General features: G+C 43.6%; 1 protein-coding gene across 1 annotated transcript in view; it reads right to left on the bottom strand.

The window, feature by feature from the left end:
* The window catches only part of PIWIL1 (piwi like RNA-mediated gene silencing 1), a 98,942-nt gene that overhangs the window by 67,722 nt on the left and 3,414 nt on the right, over positions 1 to 27,806 (bottom strand). Inside the window, exons 3-6 of the mRNA XM_018576481.1 lie at positions 21,458 to 21,565; positions 21,205 to 21,328; positions 12,428 to 12,639; positions 5,408 to 5,529 (exon numbers count right to left, since the gene is read on the bottom strand). Coding sequence (XP_018431983.1) covers positions 5,408 to 5,529; positions 12,428 to 12,639; positions 21,205 to 21,328; positions 21,458 to 21,565 — 566 coding nt within the window. The remainder of the gene's footprint in view (positions 1 to 5,407; positions 5,530 to 12,427; positions 12,640 to 21,204; positions 21,329 to 21,457; positions 21,566 to 27,806) is intronic.

Raw genomic sequence — 27,806 nt, 5'->3', positions numbered from 1 at the left:
CGCTCTGGAACGCACACGCTTTCGGTGGGAACAAGCCCTAACTATAGACTAGCAAGTTTTCCTATTCATTAGCCCTAGATACTGGATACACATTGTATAATTCCTTTCTCTGATGTTTAGAGGGACACAGCATCCATACAGTATATTTCATACAATGGATTATACTACTGCCTACAGGAGATAGGACACCTGGCAAAATATCAAAGTCCAATAGGCTATAACCCCCCTCTAACACACACAACCACATAGGTTGAACTCAATGGACCCGTGTCTTTATTTAACCTTAACTATGTAACTATGTAAAAAGCCTGCTCCATGGTAGCAATCTGCAAAAAAGGTAACAGATTACAGAAAAAATTGTCGCGGTGGGGTTAGTGATGTGTTTCTTTAATGACTGATAGAGAAAGGGATTTTATGCTGAGTACAATAAAACAGGATTTTTATTTTTGCTCATTGTAAAAATTGGACTTTTCTACTCACCATAAAAATAGGATTTTGTACTCACCATAAAATCCTTTTCTCTCCGTTCATTGAAGGACACAGGAAACAGATCTAGGATCATGTACTCTAGGGTAATATCGCCACCTGCACGAGAAGGACGCTAGGCACAAACCTAAAGACAAATTACAGCGTAGTGGCGGCCCCTGCTGGTGGTCAAACCCCCCTACCTGCTGACAAGTCTACAGTAAGTAGCAACCAGTTAGGAGTACACACCCAAACAGAGAGGGGGGGGACCTGTGTCCAATGAACGGAGAGAAAAGGATTTTACGGCGAGTACAAAAATCCTATTTTCTCTTCCGTTCATTGAAGGACACAGGAAACAGATCTAGGATCATGTACCGTAGGGACGTCACAAAGCAGTACCAGGCAGAGGGGCGGGCCCAAAAAAACAATACCCCAACAGAAAACCCCATCAGAGGGCCGCCTGCAACACCTGGAACTTGGCAAAGGTATGAACAAAAGACCAAGTAGTGGCCTTACAAACCTGAGAAACCGAGGCACCATGACGAAAGGCCCAAGATGCCCCAACAGCCCTTGCAAGATAGAGCCGCCAACTCTGAAACCCTGCAAACGGAGGTGATCGCTACCAAAAAGGCCACCTTTTGAGACTAAGTCAGAAGCAGCATCTCTCAAAGGTTCGAAAGGAGATTTCTGCAAAACCCAAAGCACCAAGTTCAGATCCCAAGGTGGCAATGGGGATCGAACAGGAGGAGTAATACGTGTAACCCCCTGTACGAAAGTGCGAACCAAGGCGTTGAAAGCTATTGGACTCTGAAAAAGAACAGTCAAGGCCGAAACCTGGCCCTTTACCGTACTCAAGGCCAAACCGTGATCCACACCACATGGCGTTGTCTGACTGAACTCAGACCGACAGACCCCGGAGACGGTCCGTCCAATGCAGAAGGGAGAGCCGGATCGCCCGAAGCTCCAGCACGTTGATCGAGAGGCGGGACTCCAACGACCCTACATCGTCCAGGACCCCCCCAGCCCAGAAGGCTGGCGTCCGTGGTGACCACCGTCCATCTTAGGGGAAGGAAGGATTTGCCCGACACTAGGGCCGGAGGCCGAAGCCACCAAACCAGGGAAACCCTTGTCGCCCGAACAGCCCTGTCCAACGACAAGGAAGACCTGTCCCATTGTGAAAAGATGTCCCCCTGTAGAATCCTGGTGTGGTGCTGTGCGTAAGGCACTGCCTCGAAAGAGGCCACCATGAGGCCCAGAACCTGCATGCAAAAACGGATCGTCGCAAGTTCCTCCATCAGAGAGGAATGGTGACTCCGCCTTCAGGAGAAGGTCGTCCATATACCCCACAATCGAGAACCCCCAACATCTGCATCCAACCAAGAAACCAGTGCATTTGTGGACCTTGGATGGAACCCTGACTAGCATTACAAAACACAAAAATTCCCCAGCCTCAACCTGCCAGCCAGCCTGCAACCAAACAAATTGCCCTGTCAACAGTATGCGTTAAAATCAGAGGTTTTAGTTGCACAGACTTTTGGCCAAAAATATGTAGAAGCCACACTGCCGCGCCAAAGCACCTCTGCAAAGTGTGGTCCTAACTCTATGTATCCGAGTCTCCAAGTGTGAGCATATTAATGAAGTCGATAAATTACATGCAGGTGTACCTGGAGGTAGCCAACTCCTCCTAATAAGGTGCAGGGACATAGAGTTAGGACCACACTTTGCAGAGGTGCCTTGGCGCGGCAGTGTGGCTTCTACATATTTTTGGCCAAAAGTCTGTGCAACTAAAACCTCCGATTTTAACGCATACTGTTGACAGGGCAATTTGTTTGGTTGCTGGCTGGCTGGCAGAGGCTGGGGAATTTTTGTGTTTTGTATTGTTGTAAGCCTTCCCAATGTGCGCCCTGCTATAAAGGCTGGTTATAGATTCATGCATGTACCATCTTTTCCAACCCTGACTAGCAACCCACTACTGATCGTTCATGAGTTTGAACATCTTTTTGCTCTCTATTCAGGACAGGACACATCCCCCCCCCCCAGTGAGGAAGATTTTTTGACACATTGAATGCACCTATAACCCTATCTGAGGTACTGTTCATTATTAACTCTCTCAAGTCAAATAAAAGATCAGGTCCAGACAACAGGGTACATGGAGGTCTGTGAATACCTCACATTTATAAATGCTACTTAGATGCCCAATTGGCTAACTTGGTGAAGTTCCAGGCTACAGCCGAGGTACCGCTGTGGGTTTCTCTTGAAACACTAAACTGTGACCCATTGGCTGTGGATAACTTGCTATGGTTGCATCTGAGAAACAATTCGTTCCTTGCGCAATCCCATTACAATACGCTCGGATGGCATTAATATTCCAGTGGTGCGATGTCTCCACATGGTCTTTTACTCTCAATTCTTAGGAATTCCTCCCTCTGGGAATAGAAGCACCACACTCACTGGGTTGCAACTTGTACAAATCATCTCTTTCAACTTCTTACCTCAGACGGGTCAAAATAATTTCCCATCCTTGAAAAAGTTTATACGCTCTTGGCCTCGGAATTGTTTCATTACATCCATTTGTTTTCCCCGGGAGCAACCTTTACGGAATTTGAACCTAAGTGTAAAAATTACCCACACCCTGGGCTTGATGTCCTTGCTGGATGGTCTTGTTCTAATTAGGAGGACTTTGCCTACTCATGCCTACATGCAGAAATGGGAGAAATACATTAATATGCCCATTGACTCTTACCCTGAAATCCTACAGAAAGCAGTCTTATGAGCTTTGGGCGTGGTCAGAATCAGACTCCACCAAACCTCGGTCTTGCCTTGAAAAGACAGCTCCATAAAAGCTTTTGCATCCGCCTGGTACGCTGACCAGTTCGTATGCCAAAAAAAAAAACCCTTCTAATTAACTGCCAACACATATAATTTGGATACCAAAGATCCAGCATCCAAAGCAGCATTAAAAAAATACTTGACACCCAGTACAAGTTGATCCACAAGCTCAGCGTAAGCTGGAGCAACATAGGATCATGGAGAGGCTTGGCCCATTCTGCCAATGTCTGAGAAACCAAGAAAGGGATTTTATGCAGGTCAGAGCAAGGTTCCAACAACTGTGCACATGGTCCACTATCCTTACTTAACAGAACTACCGGACAGATCCTGTTCACTACCGGACAGATCCTGCTCGAAATCAGATGACACCGGCATATTAGGGGAAGCAGAGGAAGGATATTCCCTGGTGCAGGCATGATACAAAGTACGTTTTAGGGACTATGGCCAAAGAAAACACTTCGAAGGACAAGGGGGTGCAGAAGATCGCAAGGCATTTGAGGTATATCTGGACAAAGTGTGAACATAAGCGGCAGGCGTGCAGAGGTTACCAGTCTGGTGATAGGTTGTATTCCCACAGGGCAAGCCAAAACCGTCACTACCCTTACCCAAAAACTCATCCATCAGGGACCCCGCAGACTGCTCAGTCATACAAGCTAGTGGCAGCAGCACACTGACCAACCCAGGCTGTGCAGTAAAGGAGAGGGGCCCCAGGAGGAGACACAGTGCAGGAAAGGCGCAGTCCATGTACCCACTGACCAGGTGCTCCTTGAAGATATGTGCGGATGGCAGCGTGTCCCAGAGGCAAGAGCACTGCTCCGCCCCACGTGCCTGAACATACTGTCACATGGGCAGAAGTGATGGCGGGAAGGCCGTGGGTACCAGCGCCTGCCACTGACGAAGGTAGTAGCTGAGCACAGGGCAGACTTCAGTCCCTGCCAACCACCCCTCCACCCAGGGAGCCACATGGGTGCCTTCCTCCAATAAAGGTAACCTCTGGCCATGACTAAGCTGCCACCCACCTGTAAAAGGACAATGTGACTGGTCCATCAGGATCGGCCGATCATAAGTGCTCCTAGAGTTAGTTCTCACAGGCTGCTCTACCGAGACACGGAGCCCTTACAGCTGAACCTCCCAGGGCGAGGAACTGCATGTGCTTGCTGCGAGGACTGGGAAGACTACAAGGATCTTTATAGATGCAGCTTGTTACCCAGCCTGCTGCTGATTTAAGAGTTCAGAAATCTGAAGAAAAGAATCTTCTGGAAAGTAAAAAAAAATTATAGAAAAAAGAATCCCAGCAAGGATTGAGAGGTCCTAACTCCTTGACTCCAGGCAAAAAACTGGCGCTGTGTTAGCAAACATGTAATTGGCCAAAAGCAGGGCCGCCCCAGATTGTTTTTTGTATTTTGTGCTGTATAACCCAGTGGTCGTCTTCCAGCCTTTGCTGTGTCCTTCAATGAACAGAAGAGAAATCCTCTTTTTTTTGGAGTCCACTGAGGGACACAGAAAGTTGTTAACCATCGGGAAATAGTTCGACCTACAGGGCATTATACACTGGCAAGCAAAAAAAAAATGTAGGCCATATTCCCCATATATGACAGACCCTGATCACTGACATGTTACCACAGAGACACCACACAGATAAAGCAGACACTGGATGAAGGACAGCTGAAGTGAAAAACCTTTCATAAGTGGAGACAATGCCAGAATACCGGACTGTACCACCTTCTATAATTGCGGGTGGTGGGGGGTTTGCGCATCATAATGTGTGTATAAATTAAACCGCCTAATTTACATATGAATGATTCATGGCTCATTCATATGTAAATACCACAATCCATTCATATGTAAATCTAACGGCTCGGCCCTTTTTGCAGTGGTGGGCCTGGAGCTGGTGCTTCAAACGTCCCTATGTTGATGCGGCCCTGTATGTAATGGACGGGCTCTGTCTCTTAATAAACAATAGAAAAAAACCTTTGATTCTTTAACTTTATTGCACTACAGAACTTCTATACTTGACTGCTTTATAGTTCAGCTAAGAACCTATTAAGAAAACAGAACCACAGGACACTCAAAAACCCAATAAACATTAAAAAGACAAAAACATATAACTAACCTGCGAAATATAATATTGTAGAACTGAAAGCACGTAGGTGATGTAGGTGGCAACTCATTTGTCAAAGTAATTGTAATCTTCACATTTTCCCCATTGCGGGTTTGGCTAAAGACTTCGTTAACCTAAATTTAAAAAAAAACATCTACCTATTACAATCCATATGATATTCATGTGATAGTGAAAAACATACATTTAAAATATAAATAAAAGCAAATGGTACATAAACATTTACCTTGAAATGTTTAATTGTTCGAAGTACATTCCTAAAATATACCTGTCACAAGCAGGCAAACAAGATACACAAGAAGCTTACCTTTAGGCCCCGTTCACACCTGACCGTTTTGTAGCGCGTCCTACGCCCTACAAACGCTCTACATAACGGTCAAAAATATAAATTGCATTGTAGTCAATGCCCTCGTTCCCACCTAGGCGTATTTCCGCCCGTCCCTAACGCCCTACAAAACGGCCCACGCCTGAAAAGGTCCCGGGACTACTTTGGGCCGTTTTGTAGGGCGTTTTCCATTGGGATACAGCCAAGTAGCCTTTGGAATCGCGCAACTTTTTTTACCGCGAACCGCGGTAAAAAAACCGCGTGACGGTCGCGCGACAGACACGCATATTACAATACGCCTAGGTGTGAACCCAGCCTTAGTGCAAACTGCAAATCAAAATGATAGGCAGTTGAGGTTATATGGAAATTCCACCAAAGGTGACCATTGCTTTGGTAGAATGAGGGGAATTTATCAAAACTGCAGCAGTCAAAATCTGAAGCCTGGCAACCAATCAGCTCCTACCTTTCATTTTTAAATCTTAACTGATCAAGCTAAAGAGAAAAGCTGACTGGTTAATATGGGCAACTGCTCCAGCAGGGGTGTGGAATTCGTATCGCCCGACGCCCGGGACATGTAGTTCCGGGCGCCGGGCAAGTGGTTTTTGCACTGTTTTAGCCCTGCTACGGACAAGTAGCAGGGCTGGCTTTCTTTGAGCGCCGAGAGCGGCACTACGAGCGGGGGGGGCGTGGAGCGACGAGAGCGGGGATGGAGCAGAGGGTTTTTGGTTAAAATTATTTTTTTTGTATCAGGACAAGTAGATTGTCATGAGGGACAAGTAGATTTGGCCCCCGCTTTAGTCCTTGGACAAGTAGTTTTTTCCAAAATTTCCACACCCCTGTCCAGATACTCTCCAGTTTTTGGTTAAATTCCCCCCCTCTATGTTTTCATTAGGGATGCACCGATACCACTTTTTTAAGACCGAGTACGAGTACCGATACTTTTGATCAAGTACTCAAGGATACCAATTACCGATACTTTTTCTTAAAGGGACAGGTCACATTTTTTCTAAAGCAATACAAACTAATGCTTTAAGGTCACTTTCTTAATATTATGGTTCATGAGATGACGAGGGAGCATGACGCCAGCTTCCCGGCCAATCAGAATGCCGGGCGCTGCGTCATTACACGGCGCCCGGCTTCTGGATTTGCTAGCTTCCTGACCAATCGGTAAGCCGGCAGCGCGTCATTGCACGCTACCCGGCTTCCCAATTGGCCGGGAAGTCGGCTCCATGCTTTCTCATCACAAGTGACGAGAGAGCATGGAGCCGTTTCCTGGCCAATCAGGAAACCGTGCAGCGTGTAATGATGCGCTGCCCGGCTTCCTGATACAGGAAGTACTCGTGCTAGGTATCGGAGCATTTGGGCGAGTACGAGTACTCACCCAAATACTTGGTATCGGCACCGATACTAGTATCCCTAGTTCCCTAGTTTTCATCATGCTCCATATTCCCCAGCTTTGTGACAGGTTATTAATTATACCGCAGGAAAATATCCCATATGTACTGTGGCAGTGCGTGGCAATGCCGTGGTGTCTTTTGGCAACATAGTCACCCAGGTCTCTCAGCCCGGGGGGCTGAGCAGTTCCAGAAAGCGCAAACGTTTCCTGGGAAAGAGCTGGCTTTGCAGTTCTTCCCAGGTTTTCTGGATTTGGCTTGGGTTCCTGGAACTGGGAGATTTCAAAGAGCATTGGGAGCGAATTCTCACAGTATGCAACCAATTAAAGAAAAAATACATAAGAGAGTATTTGTTACTTACCTGATACATCTTATTTTATGGACTACCTCACAGGACACAGGGAGTTAATTATTCAATGGATTGGTGCAATTGTCAGGTGGATGTACTCTGGCAAATCAATCAAAACTGTAACACAACCCTTTATAACCCCTTTCACTACTTACCTGCCCCAGTTGTCTAACGAGCAGTAAAAAAGTGGGTCAAATAAACCAGAGGAGCGGATCCTATGATGCACTCCTAGAAATGGACAGGTAAGACAAACATCATATCCTGTTTCTTGATCTTACATCACAGGGAACAGGGAGTTATTTCTTCAATGGATGGGATATCCAAAAGCAGTCCCACAGAAGGGCAAGCAGCACAGCAAACAATTACTAAAAGACCTGTGAAAACAACAACTTGCCCTAACGGCAAACTATAACAGAATTTAACCACATATAAGAGTGCCAAATAAAGAACCTTGCAGCCAAAGCTAGCATTCACAGGGGCCTAAACATCCACCTGGTAAAACATGGGAAAGGACCAGATGGCACATTTACAGATTTGCAAGACCAAAGCTTGATGCTGGAAGCATCATTCTACGAATGCTTCTAGTAGAATGTGCTGTAACTGAAAAAAGAGGAACTTTGTCCTTTAAAGCAGAAGTAAAGTAGAATTTAAAAATAGTCATAATGTGCTAGTATGCACAGAATGTTAGCACATTATGGCAGTCTTACCTGCCAAACCAATCCCCTCCAGGCTTGTGCTTCCACTTTAACCCACAGGCCTGAGAGATAATTGGCCAAATCTACCAAGCGATAGCGGAGTGAAAAGCTAACTGGCCCATACACGTACCCTTAATAATGACAAAGAGTCAGATTTGAGGATTTAAGCTGTAGAAGAGAGGTAACCCCAAACAGCTTGAAACACGTGCAAACAGAGGATCTTTGGAATGCAACTTCCTTGTTTCGTACCAGAAAACAACTCTTTCAGGTGCAACAGCAGACCTTATGAGAGGTTAAAATGAAACTGGGGTCACCCGCGTTTAAGGGACAAATAAATGGCCCTGGACTCCAAGAAGCTCACGAGTTGAGACTGCTCTATTGACCAGGTCCCTTAAACCAAAGGGTTCGCGAGGACTCCTTCCCAGTCTGACAGGTGAGTATCGGTCCATGAGCATCTCCGGAGGAATGATGTTCCTGATTCCAATGCCAAGGTGGAGATCCACCACCTTAAGGCAGCTTTTTTTTTTTTTTGCTGCGCAAGTGACTGGGGAAGTCCAAAGACTGAACCTATTTGCCCTATGCAGCCAGGATGCTGAGTTGCAACTGCCTGGGGTGAAACTGTGCATGGGGAACTGCCTCATAGAAGGCTTCCATCAAGCCCAGCCCCATTATGCAAAAGTGAACAGTCGGGCCACTCCTGAACCGCAAGCTCTAAGAATAAGAACATCCCGGGAAAGAAGACCCTGGACAGAGCTGTGCCAAGACCAGGCCCAAGTACTCCAAGTAATGGGAGGTTTCCAGCGATGACTTGGAGGTTCAGGATCTGCAGGGTTTGTATCATTTGATAAATAATGAACAACAGGGCTTTCGCCAACTGTTCTCTGTAGAAAAGGTCATCCAAGCACCCAAACTATAGGGATGCCCAGAAACCAAAGCAGTCTAGCGTCCTACTCCTGCAGGTGGCGATATAGCCTACCATTCAGGATCTACGATCTGTTGCCCTGTGTCCTTCAATGAACGAGAGAAATATACCATACTTAATTTAAAATAAAATACACAAATGGAGTCTTAAAAAGTTTACTTCACAATAAAACTGCATGCACAATTCTTTGCAATCGCACTGCACTGGAACACATGGCATTGCCGTATCGCGCGTTCCGGTGCGGCCGATCACATAGTTACATAGTATTTGAGGTTGAATAAAGACATTAGTCCATCAAGTCCAACCTATTAGGATCTCATTCTAGGAGTACCCGTACCCCTGTATATTACGGTCCCTTAAGAAATCGTCCAAAAGTTTCTTGAACAATTCCACATTATTTGCTGAAATCACCGCCTGTGGCAGTGAGTTCCAGACCCTAACTGATCTTACTGTGAAGAACCCCCTTCGCCCCTTGTGCTGGAATTTTTTTTCCATCAATTTTAGGTGATGGCCTCTAGTTTTTGTAACGGAGTTAATTTTAAACAGTTTATCGCTAATGTTGCTACCACCATTAAACATTTTGTACATGGAAATCATATCCCCCCTTAATCTCCTCACCTCTAATGTGAACATGTTTAAATTTAGTAGCCTCGTCTCGTAGCTCTGGTCCTCCATACCCCTAATTAGTTTGGTTGCCCTTCGGTGGACTTTTTCCCCTACCCCCCAAAAGGACATCTTTTCTTAGTACTGGTGACCAGAACTGGACCGCGTACTCCAGATGAGGTCGAACCAATGATCTATAAAGTGGCAAAATTATAGACTTGTCCCTGCAATACATCCCCTTTTTAATACAGGACAAGACCCTGCTAGCTTTGTTTACATCACACTGCGGGTGAGAGGTTCATTTAGGGTGCAATTAAAATTAACAATTGTACTGCAAGCACTTGGCGCCGGAATAGCTTCAGCAAGGGAATGACAGCTGCCAGTGGCAAGATTCCGCAGACGGCAGCTAAATGTAAATAAAGCAGGTAGTGGGCTGGTGCAATAGCTTGCAATGGATTTTGCACACACCCACTGCCTTCTGTGCCCTCCGATTGGAGGGGACACAGGACCGATGAAACACCTCCAACCGCGGAGCTGAGAGCTAGGGGATCCAACCAACTAATCAATAATGAGAATAGTTGACAATTATTCTCATTATCAATTATTATCGATTAGTTGGTTGCAGCCCTAAAGTCCACTAACATGTGCAGACATTTTCACCATGAATTTTATCATTACAGCAGTAAATTTCTTCCTAGATAGGGTAGTATAAGGTGCCCTGAAGGTAACTGAGCATGGGGAGATGGAGCACAGCAGAAGGCTAGAAGTCGCCCATGCCTCTCTGAGCATATGATCTGCCATTGCCTGAGTAGAAATTAAAGTACTCACAGCAGGGAGGATGCCAAGTGAGCAGCAGCAATCCAGTGCAGTAACCTAGTGTTGAGGTGGCAGAGATCATGACTCTATTGATAGAGCAGTGTCACAGCAGCAGTAACAGGTGCAGCCTGTGCAGATACATTACGTGCCAGAAGGAGAATGGTATGCATGTAGGAATCCCCAACATGTGGTTGTGTAGACACTATGCAGCTTCCCATGCTCTGGTCACTTAAAGGGGATATGCCCTATCCAGTCTTCGTCCTCCCACTGGAGGCTGCAGTTAGCATTAGCAGCATTAAGGAAAACTTGCTAGGATCTTCAATAGAAAAGCTGGAAAGGATGTAGGCAGGCTGGTAGTGGGAAAGATTATACAGGGCTGACTTACAGCTTTAAATGATTTGCCAATCACCTAATGTAGCTGCATAACCCATTCGTTAAAGATTGGACTAACTGTGTCCTTTGATCTACGATCAATAAAGTTCTCTACCTTTTATCCTTTTCAAACATAGACTCTGCTATTCTGTCTAATTTATTATTATGGGCCGGAACATCCTCCACTGGCACAGAGACCTGGTAAGAGATTGTGGCACCCACTTCTGGCCCAGTCTACTTTTTAAAGACCACCCCCTCCAGCTGGAACTGCTGCGCAAACTGCTTTGGTAGAGTGAATAATTTCTCAGAATGCGGCAAATCAGCACATAACACTTTCTCTACCAAAAAGTGTGTCGAAAAGGTCTTAATGGACTTGTTTTAAGGGATCCCATACTGGTACACATCATTAGTGAACACCAAAATGGTGTCACGCATTGTAAGTCCCAGAATATTCCAAAGGCAGTGCCTCCTATGAGGATATGTCAGGGTCTGTGGTGGTACAAACCTCCGCGTCCCCCCTCCTTTCATCGGGCAAAAGGGCGATAGCTATAGTCATGTCCGTAAGCAAGTCAGAAGGGAAAGCAGAGAGAGCTTACAATCTTAGAGGCCTGATGAATCAAAGCAGTAATACATTGCAAAAACAGACATAAAGGCCACAAAATACTCTTTGCTAAGACAGGAAGAAGAGGGGGTTTAGGGGGGGGCGCGAGCTGTGACTCGAGTACGAGTACTCATGAAATTGCCTGGTATCGGTGCATCCCTAGTCAGTATAACCAAAGATTTCTGTCCTCCTCTCTGCTGTGGACTGCTGAGACAAGGTGGGGGCAGAGACGAGGGGGGTGCCGCAGCTGCAGGAGAGGTGTGAGGACCACATGAAATGACCTGGCGGGCCGAATTCGGCCCGCAGGCCTTGTGTTTGACATGTGTTCTATGTATTTCAACCTTGTGTCACCTGCCCCAGTCTATAGTTTAAAGATGCAGATGTCCCAGGAACTGCATTAACTATGTTCAAAATAGAAAAAAAAAATCAGTACAAACTGTATCTCCAAATAGGTGCATATTTCTCCATGTTTTTTCTTAGGTGCAGAAAAATACCATCTTACCACAGAAATCCAGTGAGCTCCTTACTTTCTGTGGTAGGATAACAACGCAGCCGCTACAGCACTGAAATCCTAAGGAGTCTTGTCAGCCCTGCCAACTCAGAGTTCACCTTTGCTGGACTACAGAACACCTCTGTCCCCCTTAATGTTAAAGGGATAGGGGTGATATTCTATAGTACAGCAGGGTTGGCAATAATCCTTGGGATGTCAGTGCAGCAGAGGCAGTGTTTTCAATCCACTATAGGAAGCCAGGAGCTAACTAGATTTCCTGCTGATCAACTGGTATTCTCTGTAGCTGCAGTTTTTTTTTTAAAAGACAGGACATGGTAAAAGGTGTGTGTATTTTTGAGATATACTTTTTTGACAATACACTTCCAATTTAAGACTACCACATTACCAGACAGCAAAAAAATATTAATATATTGTAATATTATTTACCTTATTTAGTTGTATGGGCAAGAACAATATTGTTCCATCAAAAGCATGGGCTTTTCCAATCAAATTGTCATGCTGATACAACAAAGCTGACCTCAAAAATCTGGATTCCATCTGTGGATTGTAGTCAACGTGATACTGATACAAGGACCATTTAGGCAGGGAAATAAGTTTAACATGGTTGGCAAGCAGCTGAATAGCTTTGCCAGAAACACCTGGAAAAAGACAGAAAAAGACATATTTAACAGTTTAATGTTAAAATAAATCCAAAACAGCATTTCAAGTATTCAAAACACTGTAAGATCAACTCTCAATAGCATATTGTGTGGTAAATCTATTAGTATACATTGATTTTTTTGTACTCACTTTAAAATCCTTTCTTGGAAGTCCATTGAGTTGCAGAGAATTGGGTTGTACAGCCCTCTACTGGAGGATTTGGGCAATGGCAAATAAAAACACTGGGAGCCACAAGGACACTACTGCTTTTTCATCACCGGTTGGCTCCAGTACAGCGAGAATCCAGGACATTTCTCCCTGGCGACACAAGCAGTTCAGCTGCTGAGACCAGAGGGCTGCTAGGTAACATCTCCCAGTGCTTCAGACTCCATGCACTTTAGAGTTCTTTTATTAAAGTTTACCAATGTTAATGCAAAATGCCACTGCATCCTGTTAAATTGTTATCATTTTGCAGTTGACAGACATTTCAGGTTGTTTTAATGTGCTGCATGATTCTTTTGCTTCCAGACCCATTTGGCAATTACCACAGTATTTGCTGACACCTTTTTCAGACTCCGTGGAGTGCAAGTAATATACATTTATTATATATTTTGCAAATTTAGGAAACATTTGCCTGATGCCAAAAAACCCAATAAGCACTCACAAATGTAGCAAAATGTACATTCACAGGAAAGGGTGGAACTGAATCCCCAAGATTATAAGCTCAAATGATGATTTGTCTGAGCCACGTAAAACGAGAAGCTGATTCCCCTTTGAAGTGACCGTCAGGGATGAAAAAGAGACTAACAGCAGTTGTGATGTAGATCAGCACAGCTATATCCAAATAATGAGGGAAAATCTCATTCTGACGTACTGGGGGTGGACAGAGTGGTGGAAGCACAATGTCTGGAGGATTTGGGCAATGGCAAATTTCCCACCCTGTCCATGTGAAAGATCAGAAAGGTTCCATACAGGACAAAGTCTCCAATTCAGGTCCTAATAAAAGAATGGGAGGCTGGTGTTCTTTGAAATAAGATTACAAATGCTGAAATTTGACCCTGTACAGTACTCAGGAACAACTGTTGATCCAAGCATGATTGTAAAAGGTCAGCATTCGTCCCACTGACAAATTACTGGAAATTCTTTCACCATGCCAAGAATGCCTTCTATGTGCAATAGTAGATCTTCTGGGAAGTGGACTTCCTGGCTTTTAACACCATGGGAATCACCAAGTAGGAGAGTCCCCAATCTATCAGAAGCTGGGCTGCAACACCATGCTGTTAAAGCAAACCTCCATGAAGCAGAATGGTATACAGGTCCTTGAGGCGGAAGACCTGGTAGATCTGAAAGGGCCTACAAAACAAAGGAATCTGATCTGGTCGTAGTACCACATCCTCCTGGGCCAGTTTAGAGATATTAGCATCACCAAAATACACTCCATCTCAATCCTGAGGCAGACAATGAAGAAGTTTCAGGGAAGGAAAGGCATAGATCAGGTTGTACCGTTTCCACAAAGCCAAAACAGCACCCACTACTTTGTCAGAGGATCTCTGTGGGACGATAATGAGGTTTGAGTCTATTAATATTAAATATGAAATTATCTTGCCCCCCCCCCCCAGCTTAAAGCAAATGCAACCTTTCATTTAGGTTGCCAAGTCTCTTTAAATTCCAAAAGACAGAGATCTGCTAATCTGGGCCTGTAATCTTTATAGCCTCTGTCTTTTCTTAAAGGAGAACTGAACTATGAGGTGAGTGATTTTCACTCACCTCATAGTTGGAGCCGATGTGTGAGTCACATGTCGGCTCAATAGACCGGGAAGTGAGTGAACACATACCGTCGCTCGCTCACGTCCCTGCAGAGAGCCGTGACTGTCACTCACAGCTCCCTGCAGGGATTCCCTCCTCCCCTCTCTGATCCTCCAGCGCAGACTGGCGGAATAGACGGGGGAGGGGCGGGTACAGCTGGCTCTCCCTCTAGATAGGCAGAGCCAGCTGTCAATCACGCAGCTGGGTGGATCTCGACAGTATTATCGGGATCCGTCCCGGCTGCAGGCGTCTCAGTATACCACGAGCTGTAGCCGAGCCAAATGCCGCTCTTTGGCTATTCGCTCACTGCCATTCGGCCCCTATGAGAATAGGGGCGAGCGGCAGCAAATGAGCTGCCGGAGCTTCGGCTCAGCCGATTTCAGATGTTGGATCGGCTGAGTCGAAGTCCTTCTGCACCACAGCCGAGCATGCAGAGCGTCTTCGGCTGACCCTACAAGGCTGCAGTGAATAGCCGATCAGCGTTCGGTTCACTTCACTTCGGCTGGGTTATTCACTTGGCTGCCTTTGTGAATAACCCTCTAAGTCAGGGGCGCCCAAAATTTTTCGTCTGGAGATCTACTTTTCAAATGACGAGCTCAATGAGATCTACCAATGAAAAAACACCTGCATTCAGGGGCGGGAAGGGGCGTGGCGGTGCATTGAAGTCAATGGCACCGCAGCCAGGCCCCTCGTCTACAGTGCGATCGCCTGCACCCGGAACCCAGGCACATTAGTGCCTGCGTTCCGGTCCAGTGCGATCCGCAAAAATGCTGGAATCAAAGATCTTGCTGCACTCCTGACCTATTTACTGGTCAAAGACCTATCCTTCTGCCCCACCAAACATTTTGACCCATTTGGGTTTGAGGTTGATTTATTCAAATATGAACGCACATTAAAACTAAAACAACATTTTGGCATGCTTCCCCCTACGATACACAGTGGCCTACCCTTCCGGGTGAAAAGTAATTTTGTTCCCACGGGCCAATTCTCCAATATTGAGGCGTTTACCCGGACTGTTAAGTTCGATGTAACACAGGATAAATCCTACGCCATGGCATATATCAATATGAACAAATTTGACCGTGATGCCCTTGAAGCATTACATAATGATAACACAATCATAATTAAACCTGCGGATAAAGGCGGGGCTATTGTAATTATGAACTATGATGAATATAGTGGAGGTATGAAAGCCCTATTGGCGGACACATCAAGCTATGAACCAACTACGCATGAAAAAATAAATGAACTGGTATCATTGGTTAAGATTGGCCAATCCAATGGCTGGATTGAGGAGTCAGTGGCTGCATTTCTCGTTAATGAAAATGCACGCACACCTGTCCTATATGGGCTGCCCAAGATCCACAAGGGTACCCATCCCCTGACATTCCGTCCAATAGTTTCCGGGACTGACTCCATCACACAACCCATGGCACAGTTGGTACATTATTTTCTACAGCCACTGGTGCGCAAACTCCCTGCTGTCATCAAAGATACGGGAGATTTTCTGACGAGATTACGCACACATAAGACGATTGGCATGCATTACAAACTAGCCACTCTGGATATCTCATCCTTGTACACTTGCATCCCCAATATGGCAGGAATGGCAGCAGTCGAATATTTCCTATGTAAGGAAGGCCCACATGACATTCCCATTGCATTTATTACTGATTGCCTGGACTTTGTGCTGTCCAATATTCACTTTTGAGAATAAAGTGTTTAAACAAATACGTGGCACAGCAATGGGCAGCTCAGCGGCACCATCATTTGCCAATCTTTTTATTGGCCATCTAGAGGAATGTTCTGTATACAAATCCATGCAATATTCTAAACATGTAGTTGATTGGCTAAGGTACATTGACGATATTTTTCTGTTATGGGATGGGAACAACCTGGAGTTTGAAGCCTTTGTTGATTTTCTGAATGGGCTGTTTCCCGGAATTGTTTTCAACCCTGTCATCTCTGCCAGTGAGATCTCGTTCCTAGATGTTCTAATCACGATTGATGAGTACAGAATACACACATCAGTATACACAAAGCCCACTGACAGGAACACACTCCTTCGTTATGATAGTGCACACCCCCAGCATCTTAAAAACAACTTACCCATATCTCAGTTTCTCAGAATGATGAGAATTTGCTCAGACTCTGAGGTCCGCACGGCTACAATTAGAACAAATGGCAGAGCGCTTTATTCAAAGGGGCTATCCCAGAGAGGTGATTGATACATCCCTAGAAAAAGCGCATGCAAAATTCACTGGCACACAGAGTACATCCCCAATTGGGGACAGGCTCCCATTTGTCTATACATTTGACTCAGCGAAAAAAGCCATAGAGGGCCACCACATCCAATCTTAGATGCAGATAGAAACTTAATACAAAGTGTGAAGAATAGGCCACTGCACATACACAAGCAGAGTAACTCGTTGAGGAACTTACTTATTCAGGCTGACCCTAGGTCCAAATACAGTAAGAAACCGATGACCTTGTCAAACAAAGTGGTATGCTTTAGATGCTTCCACTGCAATATTTGCAACTCTGTCATCTGCAGTGAACATTTCTCACATCCATACACGGGTAAAAAGTACAGTATTGGGGGCTACGACACCTGTGATACTGATTATTGTGTCTGTCTGCTCAAATGCCCCTGCTCATTAATATATATTGGCAAAACCATCCGACCTTTCAAACACCGCTTGCAGAAGCACAGGAGCGACATCAGGGTGACACTGGATAAACAGCAAAAAACTGAAATACTGGACCTAAACAAACCAGTGGCCATCCATTTTGCCAAACTTAGACACCAAATGCATGAGCTGAGGGGCATGGTTATCGAGCAGGTACATGCACACCCCAGGGGAGGAGACAGGGCCAAGCAGCTCCTCCGGAGGGAGGCCTTCTGGATATTCAAATTGGATTGTGTACAACCCAGGGGTCTAAATTCGAACCTCTCACTAACGTGTTTTCTTGTTGACAAATAATAGATACATTTCATGAGCAACGCATTGATTATTTTCTTCCCAATGGAGAAATTTCCAATATCTTGATATTGAATTTCTCAGTGGGCCATGCTACACATAGGCAGCTCTGAGCATTCATTTTATCATTCTCTTCCCCTTGTCCCACACATCTGGTTTCCCGGTTTCTCACTCACTTCCTTCCCCACCCGATCCATTTACCTTCTCCTCCTGATGAGCGCAGGGATAAACGTTCTCTATAGATCTATATTTTTGTTGATTATTCAAGAAAGTGAGGCTGGAACAGATTGGGAAGGCATAAGGTCCTTTTCCAAACCAGCATGCCCCATATGTATGAATTGTTCTACTTCTATATGCTATAGATCATTATACTATTCTAATATTAATTTTCCATAGATTACTGTTTTTCCCTGCAGACCACTTCAACAACTTCAATAGTTCTGATCCACAATGACAAAAACGATTTATAAATGTTTGCATACTGTGTTCCCACCATGTTGTTTCAATATTATATGGGGTTTATATTGTATACAGTATGAAAAGAGGCATTGAATTAAACTTATTCGTTATTGTTGTTGTTGTTGTAATAATGATCCGTTTAACACCAAGTCCACCCTGTCACAGGCTTAATATCAGTCCTTCTCAGTAAGAATCAGTTGCTATGCAGTGGTTTGTCTATGTGCCCCTTTTCTTGATCGTCCGATGTGGCCAAGGAGTGTAACTGCAGCCGACAGAGACAATGCGCAGACGCGAACCAGCCAGGCGTCATACACGGATACCTGGCTGGAGCGCAAGCCGGAATAACCCTGCGTTCCACACGAAAATGACACGTGTGGATGACGCTAAAGTGCTGACATAGCGTTGGGTTACCAAGGCGACCACCCGTGCCTTCTGAGTAATGGCCGCACTCACTTGTGCGCCGTTTGCACATCTGATTACCCCCAGGTTAGTAATTTTTTAATACACTATGGTAGGAATGGGCTTGGTGCTGACGCTGAGGGAGGGGCCTGTTTTTAAATTCACACTTGAATGTCTATTTAAGGTGTTTGATCCTTCACTACTGTGTCATTCTGAGCCCTAATGTGCCTGCGTTCCGGGTGCGGGCGATTGCGCTGTGGTGCCATTGACTTTAATACAACCCCACACCCCCTCCCGCACCTGAACGCAGGGAGTCGGCTGGCTTGCATTTCAGTGCGTCCTAGAGGCACCAGCGTCCTGTCCTCCCACGGTGCTCGTGTGGCCGACACGTTGCACATGGGGAGAGGTGTCTCCCATTCCGCGCGAGCATAGCCGTAGCCAACTCCTTTTGCGCCTGTTTAAGTAGAGAAGCCCCAGGACATCGCGATCTACCAGTGATCGATATGCGATCTAATGGGCACTCCTGCTCTAAGAGTCAGTCAACTCTTGGAAAAAAGGGTCCAAGGCTGAGAGCAGAATTTTTGAGAGCTAGATGTAATTGTACCGAGGTCCCTGATTTTGAGTTTGAAGCTGATAGCATGAAAAACTGATTTTTTGAAGGGGGCTGTAGTAGGTTAGATATTCAAGAGAGCTTATAACCATAACTCATTATAACCAAGGAGGAATGGTCAAGAAAGTGTTTGCCATTGGGAACATTATTTCTTCTTGCCTTTCATCCACACAGAGATGTAAAGATGCATGGTTGAGCACTACTGGTGTATCTAGGTTGCAATGTTCTAGTCGCAATGTAAGCATTATGAATAGTAAAGAACTACAATTGCCCCTACCTCATTATTCTGAAAATTCTAAGAGTTCAATTTTTCATTGGCCCTAGGGCTCTTTTGTATTGAAATTATATGCACAGTACAATATATCCTTGGTTAATATCTATGCTCATCAAATAATTTGCATTTTTTATGGTCCTAATAAATGCTTCAATGGTTCCAAATTCACCTGTAGGGATGAATTTACCCTTCACTTTAAAAAGAGAAGGTGTTGGATTACTGTTCACTTGGTTAGAAAAGTGCTGTTTCATTTGTGTTGTCTCCTACACTTGAAAAGTTCAATTGCAAGCTGAAAAGAATTTGTATGATATGTGGGACAAACGAAAAACCCTTTTGGAGTAATCGTGCCTTGCCAACAGTTAATGTTTTTTTTGAGATATTAATCACCGGGTTGTTTCCATTGCCCTCTTGGAGTCTTTGCATGAATGTAGGTTTCCCCTCTTGCCTTTTATGTTTCTACTCGCCCCTTTTGTGTCTGCAGGCCCCTCCAAAAAAAAGGGGGTAGCGGTAGAAGAGGAAGCTAGCCCTGTACTTGTGCCCTGGGCTGAATCACTGTAGGTGGAGACATTTTCTGTGAGTGTATCGTAATTGTGTATTTTTTGGATTTATCTTAACATATTCTCTGAAAGCACCTTTGTTGCAAGTTGGTGCTGGTGAACAAAGGGGTTGGTGCTGGTGAACAAAGTTGGTGCTGGTGTATATGTTAAAATATCTCTTTCTACAGTTGTTGTAATGCCATAATGTATGAGCCCAATTTGCGGTTGATTTAAAAACCCAAATCCAGCTGTTTTCATGGCTCTGTAGTACCCAGATAGTGTGTGTCCATATAATTCTAAATCCATGGTGTGTCCATAGTCACGTAATAAATCATTGGTTGTTTACTTCCAAAAGAAAACATGGTGTTTAATGGAAATAATATGGTGTCTATTCCATCTAAATTGAAAGAGCCGAAGACCACATTTTCTGCAACTCTTAATCCAGCCGTTAAAGGGTTCTCCATTAAGAGGAAAAAAACACTGGTGTACATGAGAATAGTCCCAAATGAAAACACATGTGCACTGATGAAACCTCTAAAAGAGGGAAGGAGATGTTAAAGTATGAGGGTGCAAGGGATGGCCACCATCCATTAAAATAGCCTTAATTTACTGTTTAACAGCATTTTATTTCATTCTCCTTCATTATAATCACTAGGGATAAATATTCCAGTTCACTGCCATTTTGGGCAAACAACAAACTCGGCATGCTTGCTGTTCACCGAATTTATGGGGATGTTCGCCAAGGTGCAAAATGCGAACTACATAATGCATTGCCTGTTATGAACTCTGGTAAGCTGAAAATTATGGTCAATAATAAAGCTTTGAAAATGTGCCAGCCCCCTCCCTATGAAAGTCAGCTCTCCCAGCATCCTTTTGTATGTGTGTTATCGTGAGGGACAGCTTTCTGAGTGAGAGAGAGTTTGCGCTACTTGTACGGTGATGGTAGTGTGCTAGCACAGTTATACTTTTAATCATTGACACTTTGCCTGACGAAGGGGTCCTGTGAGACTCTGAAACGTTCCATTGACATGTTATGCTAAAGAAATACTGTACTAATAAAAAGGACATTCCGAAGCAGAATGGTGTGCGGACAACATATCTTCTAGATAGTATAACCCTAGTATAAATAGTATAAATGACAAAAAGAAAGGCCTTTTTCAGTCAACTAAATTACTTTAAGTATCTGCAAAATTTGCAACCAACATATACCAGCAACATCTGTGATATACGCATACTTTCACAAAGAATCTTGCAGGTCCCTAAAGTGAAGCTTGCACTCTTGTACATGGTCTGCTATGTAAATAAATAGCCAATTTATTGTAAATTAAAAAATATGATTCTACACATATGCATGTATAAAAATTAATTTTAGTGAACTTAACATTTTTAGAAAAAAATTTACATAAATAAATAAAAACAGTAAAACTATTAAACCTTGGTGAACTAAGTTATTGTCAGTTTAAACCACAAAGTGATTACCAAAGTAAATGTAAACCTACCTGTTTTAGAATCTTTTACATGCTCAATAGTCTGTCTAGTGCAAACACCAATATCATGAAAATCACGCTTTCTGCCGCCGCGTTCTCCTATTGATACGTCTTGAAAACCAGCTGAGATAGCCAACTCTACATCATGAAAAGAAGAATATTTAAAACTAAACATGCTGTTGAATCGCCAATGTAACAGTTCTTTTTTACCTAGATACATGCAAATACATTTTTAAAGCATTGTGTGCAGCTATCCCTTACCCGCTGCACATGTTCTAGATGCTGGAGGAGCTGTTTTCTGTCGGCCACGGCCAACCAACTCAGTGTCAGTGGATGCTCCTGGCTGCATAATGCTTGGCAAAGGTTTAGGCTCCTGGGTGCAAGACATTAAACCAATGTTAACAACTAACACATCGATAAATACCATGCATTTCCTTTTACCATAACACACATTTACTAAACTAAACAGAGAGAGATTCCTAACAGTCAGCAATACACTAAGAACTTTTTTCCTTCTTGTCTGTAGTTATTCCAGTATAAGCAGGACCCGATTAACATGGAATAGGGGATTTTTAATGTTCACCACCTTAATTTGGGGACAAAGAAGACCTCTAAGGCCTTAGAATTAGGCCTTGTCTGTAACCCTAGAAGGGCATGTTCTTCCCATCCACCCAGTTATACTCATCTGCAGGGCTTGAAAAATTTGAGGGTGTCTCACCAGTCAGTCAAAAATGTCACCAGTTAGCATGACCGGACTATAGCCTTGCAATTTGAGTTAACATTTTTTTGCGACAGATAGAGCTTTCTTTTGGAGGTATATAATCACCACTGATGTTTTTATTTTTTACTTTATAATGAGAAAAATACCGTAAATTTCAGGGGGAAAAAAAGTTTTCCCTATGTTATGTTAAAAAACATTTATTCTTACAATTGTGTGCGGCCGCAAAATCACTAAAAACAACCACACCGAAAATTGGCCATAGGCAACACTTTAAACGCTTTCACTGCTCATCAGTTTAGTGTTATCAGTGATTAATAGGCCTACAATTATTGCTCTCACTCCGACCTTTGTGGTGATATGTAACATGTGCGGCACAATTGTCGTTTTCGCACGTAGGCGCACCCTATGTAGGGAGCATGTGGGGGGCGGGGGACTATGCATGTGGGGGACGGGGGACTTAAAAAAATAAATGATAGTGTCTTTTTTTATGTATACTTCTTTAATTTTTTTTTTTATACTTATTTAATTTTTTATTACTTTTTTTAAACTTAACTTTATTGCTATCACATGGTGGCTAAGAAGCCCCCTATGTGATAGCCAATTTACATGACTGGTCCTCTTTATGGAGACATCAGGGCTCTCCAAGACCCCTAATGTTACCTAGGGACCCCCAGAGAAGTTGATGAAGCAGAGAACTACTTCACCAGCTTCTGTAGCTGGGAATGACAGCTGAATGCGAAAGTGATGCAATATACATCACTTCCTGCATTCGGGGACTGGAGTGGAGATAAGAGGGAGTTCGTGTACTGATCTCCCTTTGATCTCCTGTCACAGAGCAGCCGTGCCGGTCCCGGCCGGGAACAAGGGACCGGCAACGGCAGTGACAGCTGCTGCTAATACAAGCGATCAGGCGTTTCTAGAGACGCCCAATTGCTTGAATGTAAAGCTCCCGGCTGTTTAATTACAACGGCCAGTCGGGAAGCTACTCGTCTGGCTCCGGCGTCCTCTCGTCACAGAAGAGAGGATGAGTGGATTTTTCAAGCCCTGCTCATCTGCATATAAGAGAGCTCTGAGTTAGATAATAGTAATAAAATAAATGTTAAAAATGAGCAAATGGCCAAGATCTGCTATGCCCCAATGAAATAATGAAGAAAAAGAGTGTAATAAAAATCTACTCACCAAAACATTACTGTAATCAGCAGGCCTTCTGGGATGCTCAAAAAGCACATTGACCTCCCCCCCCCCTAAAATAGTGAGCTAAAACAAAATGCCTGAAAAAAACAAATTCTGCCAAGGCTGAATCACACGACAGCCTGCAAAACCTTACAAATATCGTCTGAAGCCATCACATTGATACAGTAAAACTTGCACCTTAACAGAGGTAACTTCTTTTTTTTTTGAGGAGTTGAGGTATTTTTTAGGGCTGCGGAAATTAACGATTAATTCCTCGATTAATCGGTAATTTATTTAATCAATTTGAGCCGAACAGGGCCAACCAATCAGAAGCCGATTAATCGATTATTGAAAAAGTTGACAACTTTTTCAATAATCGATTATAATCGATTATGTCGATTAGTTGTTGCAGCCCTAGTCAAGCTCCACATTTTCGTAACATAACATGTTATGTCATTTACATACAGTAGAAGGGGAAAGTACATACACAAATCATATACAGACATGTGTGGGGATAGCATGAAAAAATTACAGTCATTCAGCAATATTACTAACATCCCAGGGCTACACAATAAGCTTGATATGTAAACATTGAGCTGTGAGCAGAACTTCCCCAGATTCTGGAGTCCAATACTCCTATCATCTCGGGGGAGAGCTCCAACTGTGAAATGGTCCGTAGATGGCTGAGATGTCATATCGTCCATCAAGCGAATCATAAGTAACCGTTACCTCGAGGAAGGTGTAAAATACCTAAGGGAAGGCTAGATACTCGAATGAGAAAGAAGAAAAAAGGGGGGGGGGGTAAAGGGAGGGGAGGAGATAAGGCAAGGCAGAGCTTGGATAGAGTCAGAGAGGTAGAGGGGTCAGGGGAGTGGGGGATACCAGAGAGTTGGCATCACTCAAGAAGCCATATATGCCCGATATTCACACAAGGTAAATCTTAACGGAAAAAAAGCAGGTCTTGGCAAAAAGACCAGTCAGTCCAAAAGGGAAGGCCCTAAGCAGTACACACCTGACTCCTAGTGTGACAATGAAAAATCTGTGTCAAAACAAATTGTCTGGTCAGAAGACTAAGCTTGCTAAGCAAGCCTTACTAGGGAAACCCCCAAATCAGTTAGAATACAACACCCTTAAAGTGTATTTCTACATTTGCAGGCAAAATTGAGAAGAGACCCACTATATGTTAATGTGTTCCTATTCACACAGCATATCTAAAATAGCGTTTGTTTTCAAAAAATATTTCTGACCTTTTAGAGATCTCTATTTTGCAGGCCTTTGCAACTTCTATCTCAATTTCAGTAACAGGACAAGGTTAATAATCCAAATATTTTCCTCCCCATCCTACAGGAAAATTCAGTATAGCAAAAAAAAAAAAAACTTTCTTTGAGAACGGAGTATGTTTTATGCAAGAAGCAATTTATGTTTTAAGTTATGTGTGAATGAGAAACATGTAACAGGGGAAAAAATAAGCGTTATCCCAGTTTTAGCTGCAAAAATGGAAATACACTTTCCATTCCACCAAAGAACACAAGAATTTAATCCCACAATACAATACAATAGTCAATACAACTGAAAGGAGAGGTTGCATGGGAAACACCTCTGCAAAAGGGCAGGCAATGAGATTGAGACCAAAGAGGTTGATGAGCTGGACCAGGTAAAGCTGAGGATAAAGTTAACACATCTTCTCTGAAGCCAAGAGGTATCACTGGAGTTACTGCAGCTTTAGGTCTACGAATACCCCTGTACCCTCAGATCCAGTAAAGCATCAGCACGCATGAAGCAAGGAAGAGGAATCTTGGCAATACAGCAAGAACAGTGATTGAAGGAATAACATGGGAAAGCGTCCAAAGGACCTTTCTCAAAAGACTGCAGCTCAGTCAAGATGGAGGACCAAGCCCCCTGTGGTCAGTGTGATGGTAATGAAGTTTGATCTTATTAATATTAAAAGAAACCTATAGGGTAACCTTTTTATCACAAAGTTCTCTTTAGGGTCACGTCGGGCTATACCTAGACCTGGCGTGAATTATTTTAAGTGATTCCTTTATAATCAGGATCATAAATTCCTAATACCTGGGTAATGGTTTTGTCCAGCTCAGCTAAATCCCCCAATATATTAGCAATCGACAGGTAGGTAAACACAGAACATGGTAACTGTAATGACCCAGGTGACCTCAGAGACACACGTAGTCATAAAACTGAGTTTTAATATCAACCCATTATCATAACTTAGAATTGGACAGTGATATTGTAAAATTAATTGCACACATAGCTTTGTCTCCTCAAGACAAAAACAGACATACCAAGAATGGAAAGGCTACAAGGGTCAGGTGCCTGACAAACTGCCTTAGCTCGCGTGGCCCAATCATGCTTCATATGTCAAGTTTGGTTTAAATGTAAACCTCATTTCATCACCCACGATAATTTTGGGGTTGACGGACGGTATTGGATATGAATATTCAATTTTCCTCATAGTTATGAATTTAAGTTTGGGAGGAGCACATTGTAAATGCTTAGCCCTCCTGCTCCCCCTCCCCAGCCCTGCCCTAGGGGCCAGCTCCGTGACATCCCCTAGAAGGCTGACAAAAAGCTGCTGCAGAGTCAGCTAGGGAGGCTCTTGTTTTAACATCAAGGGGGACTCCTGCAACATCAAAAAGTTTGTATCAGCCCAGAAGAGTTCCCCTTTATTATTCGGAAATCATTTGTGCAAGCCTTGCTTGGATATGAGCCATTCAGACCCATCTTTTGCTTATTGAACTGGACTCTGTCAGAACTCATGAACCCAGGACTGCTAAGTATTCTTTTTATTTTACTGTTATATATTTTGTCTCTTTATTAATATCTTTTTCTGTATATTTTTTCTGCAGTTTCTTTTATTAGAACAATAAGGACAATCTTAAAAAATGTTACGTTTATCTGCTCACTCTAAATAAGAACTTAAAGTATCCTTGCCTCTTTGAAGAGTGCTATTGTATAGTGAAACCTGTCATATTCCTGTCTGAGAGGACAGTGGTATCATAGGCTTTAAGTGTTTTGAATTGTCATAGCATTTGCTGGGAACGGTCTAAGTGTCCGTTAAAAAACACATGGTAGCATTGATTTGGTGTGTAAAGGATTAACTACGGAGTTAACCAACCCTAGTGGCGATCGCTCAGTCTGCTGGCCTGAGATTGTTGTCCTACGAGCTGGGAAAACTCTGTGCAGGGTGAGAGTGGTATCGCCACGTCCTTGTGACGGCTCGCTTGGTTCAGAACTTCGTATAGTCACGTGTGATTAATGTACAGTTTAATTAATACCCCAGTTAAATGTTGGGGGTTGATATGGAGTTGTGCCAATATAGTGCAAAATAAAAATTTGCAGCTGCTGACATTTTATTCTATAGGGCCTTGGCTTTCAGAAAATGTATAATGTTGGGGGGGGGGGGGGTTTTAAGTAAGTTTCAGGCCTAACATGATGATTATAACATGTAAACTAAAAATGAAAAAAAGGCCTTAGTGATGAAAAGGTTAAAGCTGATGCATTGCTGTTTTTGACTGCATGTCTCAAATAATATGGACACAGTGCAAAACAGGGCACGGCAAGTCAATTATAGAGAAAAATAAAATACAGCTGAAGGGAGCCTATAGACAATACTGGTGAATAATTGATCTCTAGTTGCCTTTTTTGGGCTTAGCTTCCACAGTTCAGGTCCTCTTAAACAGATCTCAATACCTCAAGTTTGAACTTACACAAACATGTTGACGTGCTATTTTCAGGAGAAATTCCGGGCAAAAGACACCCTTTTAAGGATAATGCTTCAGCACAGTTTCTAGATGTTTTTTATAGCATAGCAAATCTTCACTTTTGGGTCAACTTTCACTTTACTTTTATGAAAGCCAATTGCCTGGCTGATGCTCCAACTTCAACATTTTTAAAGTCAATGGTCCTGAATAAATAAGGTTTGAAGGTCTGACTTTTCTCAGGTCCTCATTTGCTGCATGTTTGTTTTATGTCTGTCTGGATGTTTGAATAGGTTGAAATACTGTAGTATGTGGTTTATATAAAGAATGCGTGTGTTGTATGAATAAGGTTTTACATTTATATTTTTTTCAGTCTGTTTGTGATCGCATATTATGAGGATTATGTACACAGAGATCATTTATAGACATAAATCAGAGGGACTGCTTTTTAGTGCTGCACTTGTTTGAAAAAATACAAGGGCACATAGAAATCGAGTGTTCTCTATGTGCCAGTTTACACGATATACAGTATGTGCGGTGGTATACGCTGCAGGGGTGTGGAAATTTTTGAAAAAACTACTTGTCCAAGGGCTAAAGCGGGGGCCAAATCTACTTGTCCTTCATAACAATCTACTTGTCATGATACAAAAAAAAAATAGTTTTAATTAAAACTAGGGATGCACCAATACCGCTTTTTGGGTATAGAGTACTGATATTTTGATTCGGTACTCACCGAGTATCGGTGCTTCCGTTTGCATGGAGCAGGCTTCCCGGGCAATCAGGAAGCCGGGAAGCGGGTAATGAGATGCTACCCGGCTTCCTGACTGCCAGGGAAGCCGACTCCATGTTGTTTAGCCGGCTTGATTGTGAATGGCTAGGAAGCCGTTTTCCCGGCCAATCAGCATCGAGCCAGCTTCCTGGCCAATCAGGAAACCCAGCGGCGATTAATGACCTGATTGGCCAGGAAGCCGGCTCGATGCTGATTGGCTGGGAAGCTGGCTTTC

The sequence above is a fragment of the Nanorana parkeri genome, unplaced genomic scaffold (assembly GCF_000935625.1).
Source record: "Nanorana parkeri isolate BGI_ZX_2015 unplaced genomic scaffold, ASM93562v1 scaffold68, whole genome shotgun sequence".
Lineage (NCBI taxonomy): Eukaryota > Metazoa > Chordata > Amphibia > Anura > Dicroglossidae > Nanorana > Nanorana parkeri.
Note: the sequence above shows the minus strand (reverse complement) of the source record. Positions and strands in the feature narration are given on the sequence as shown.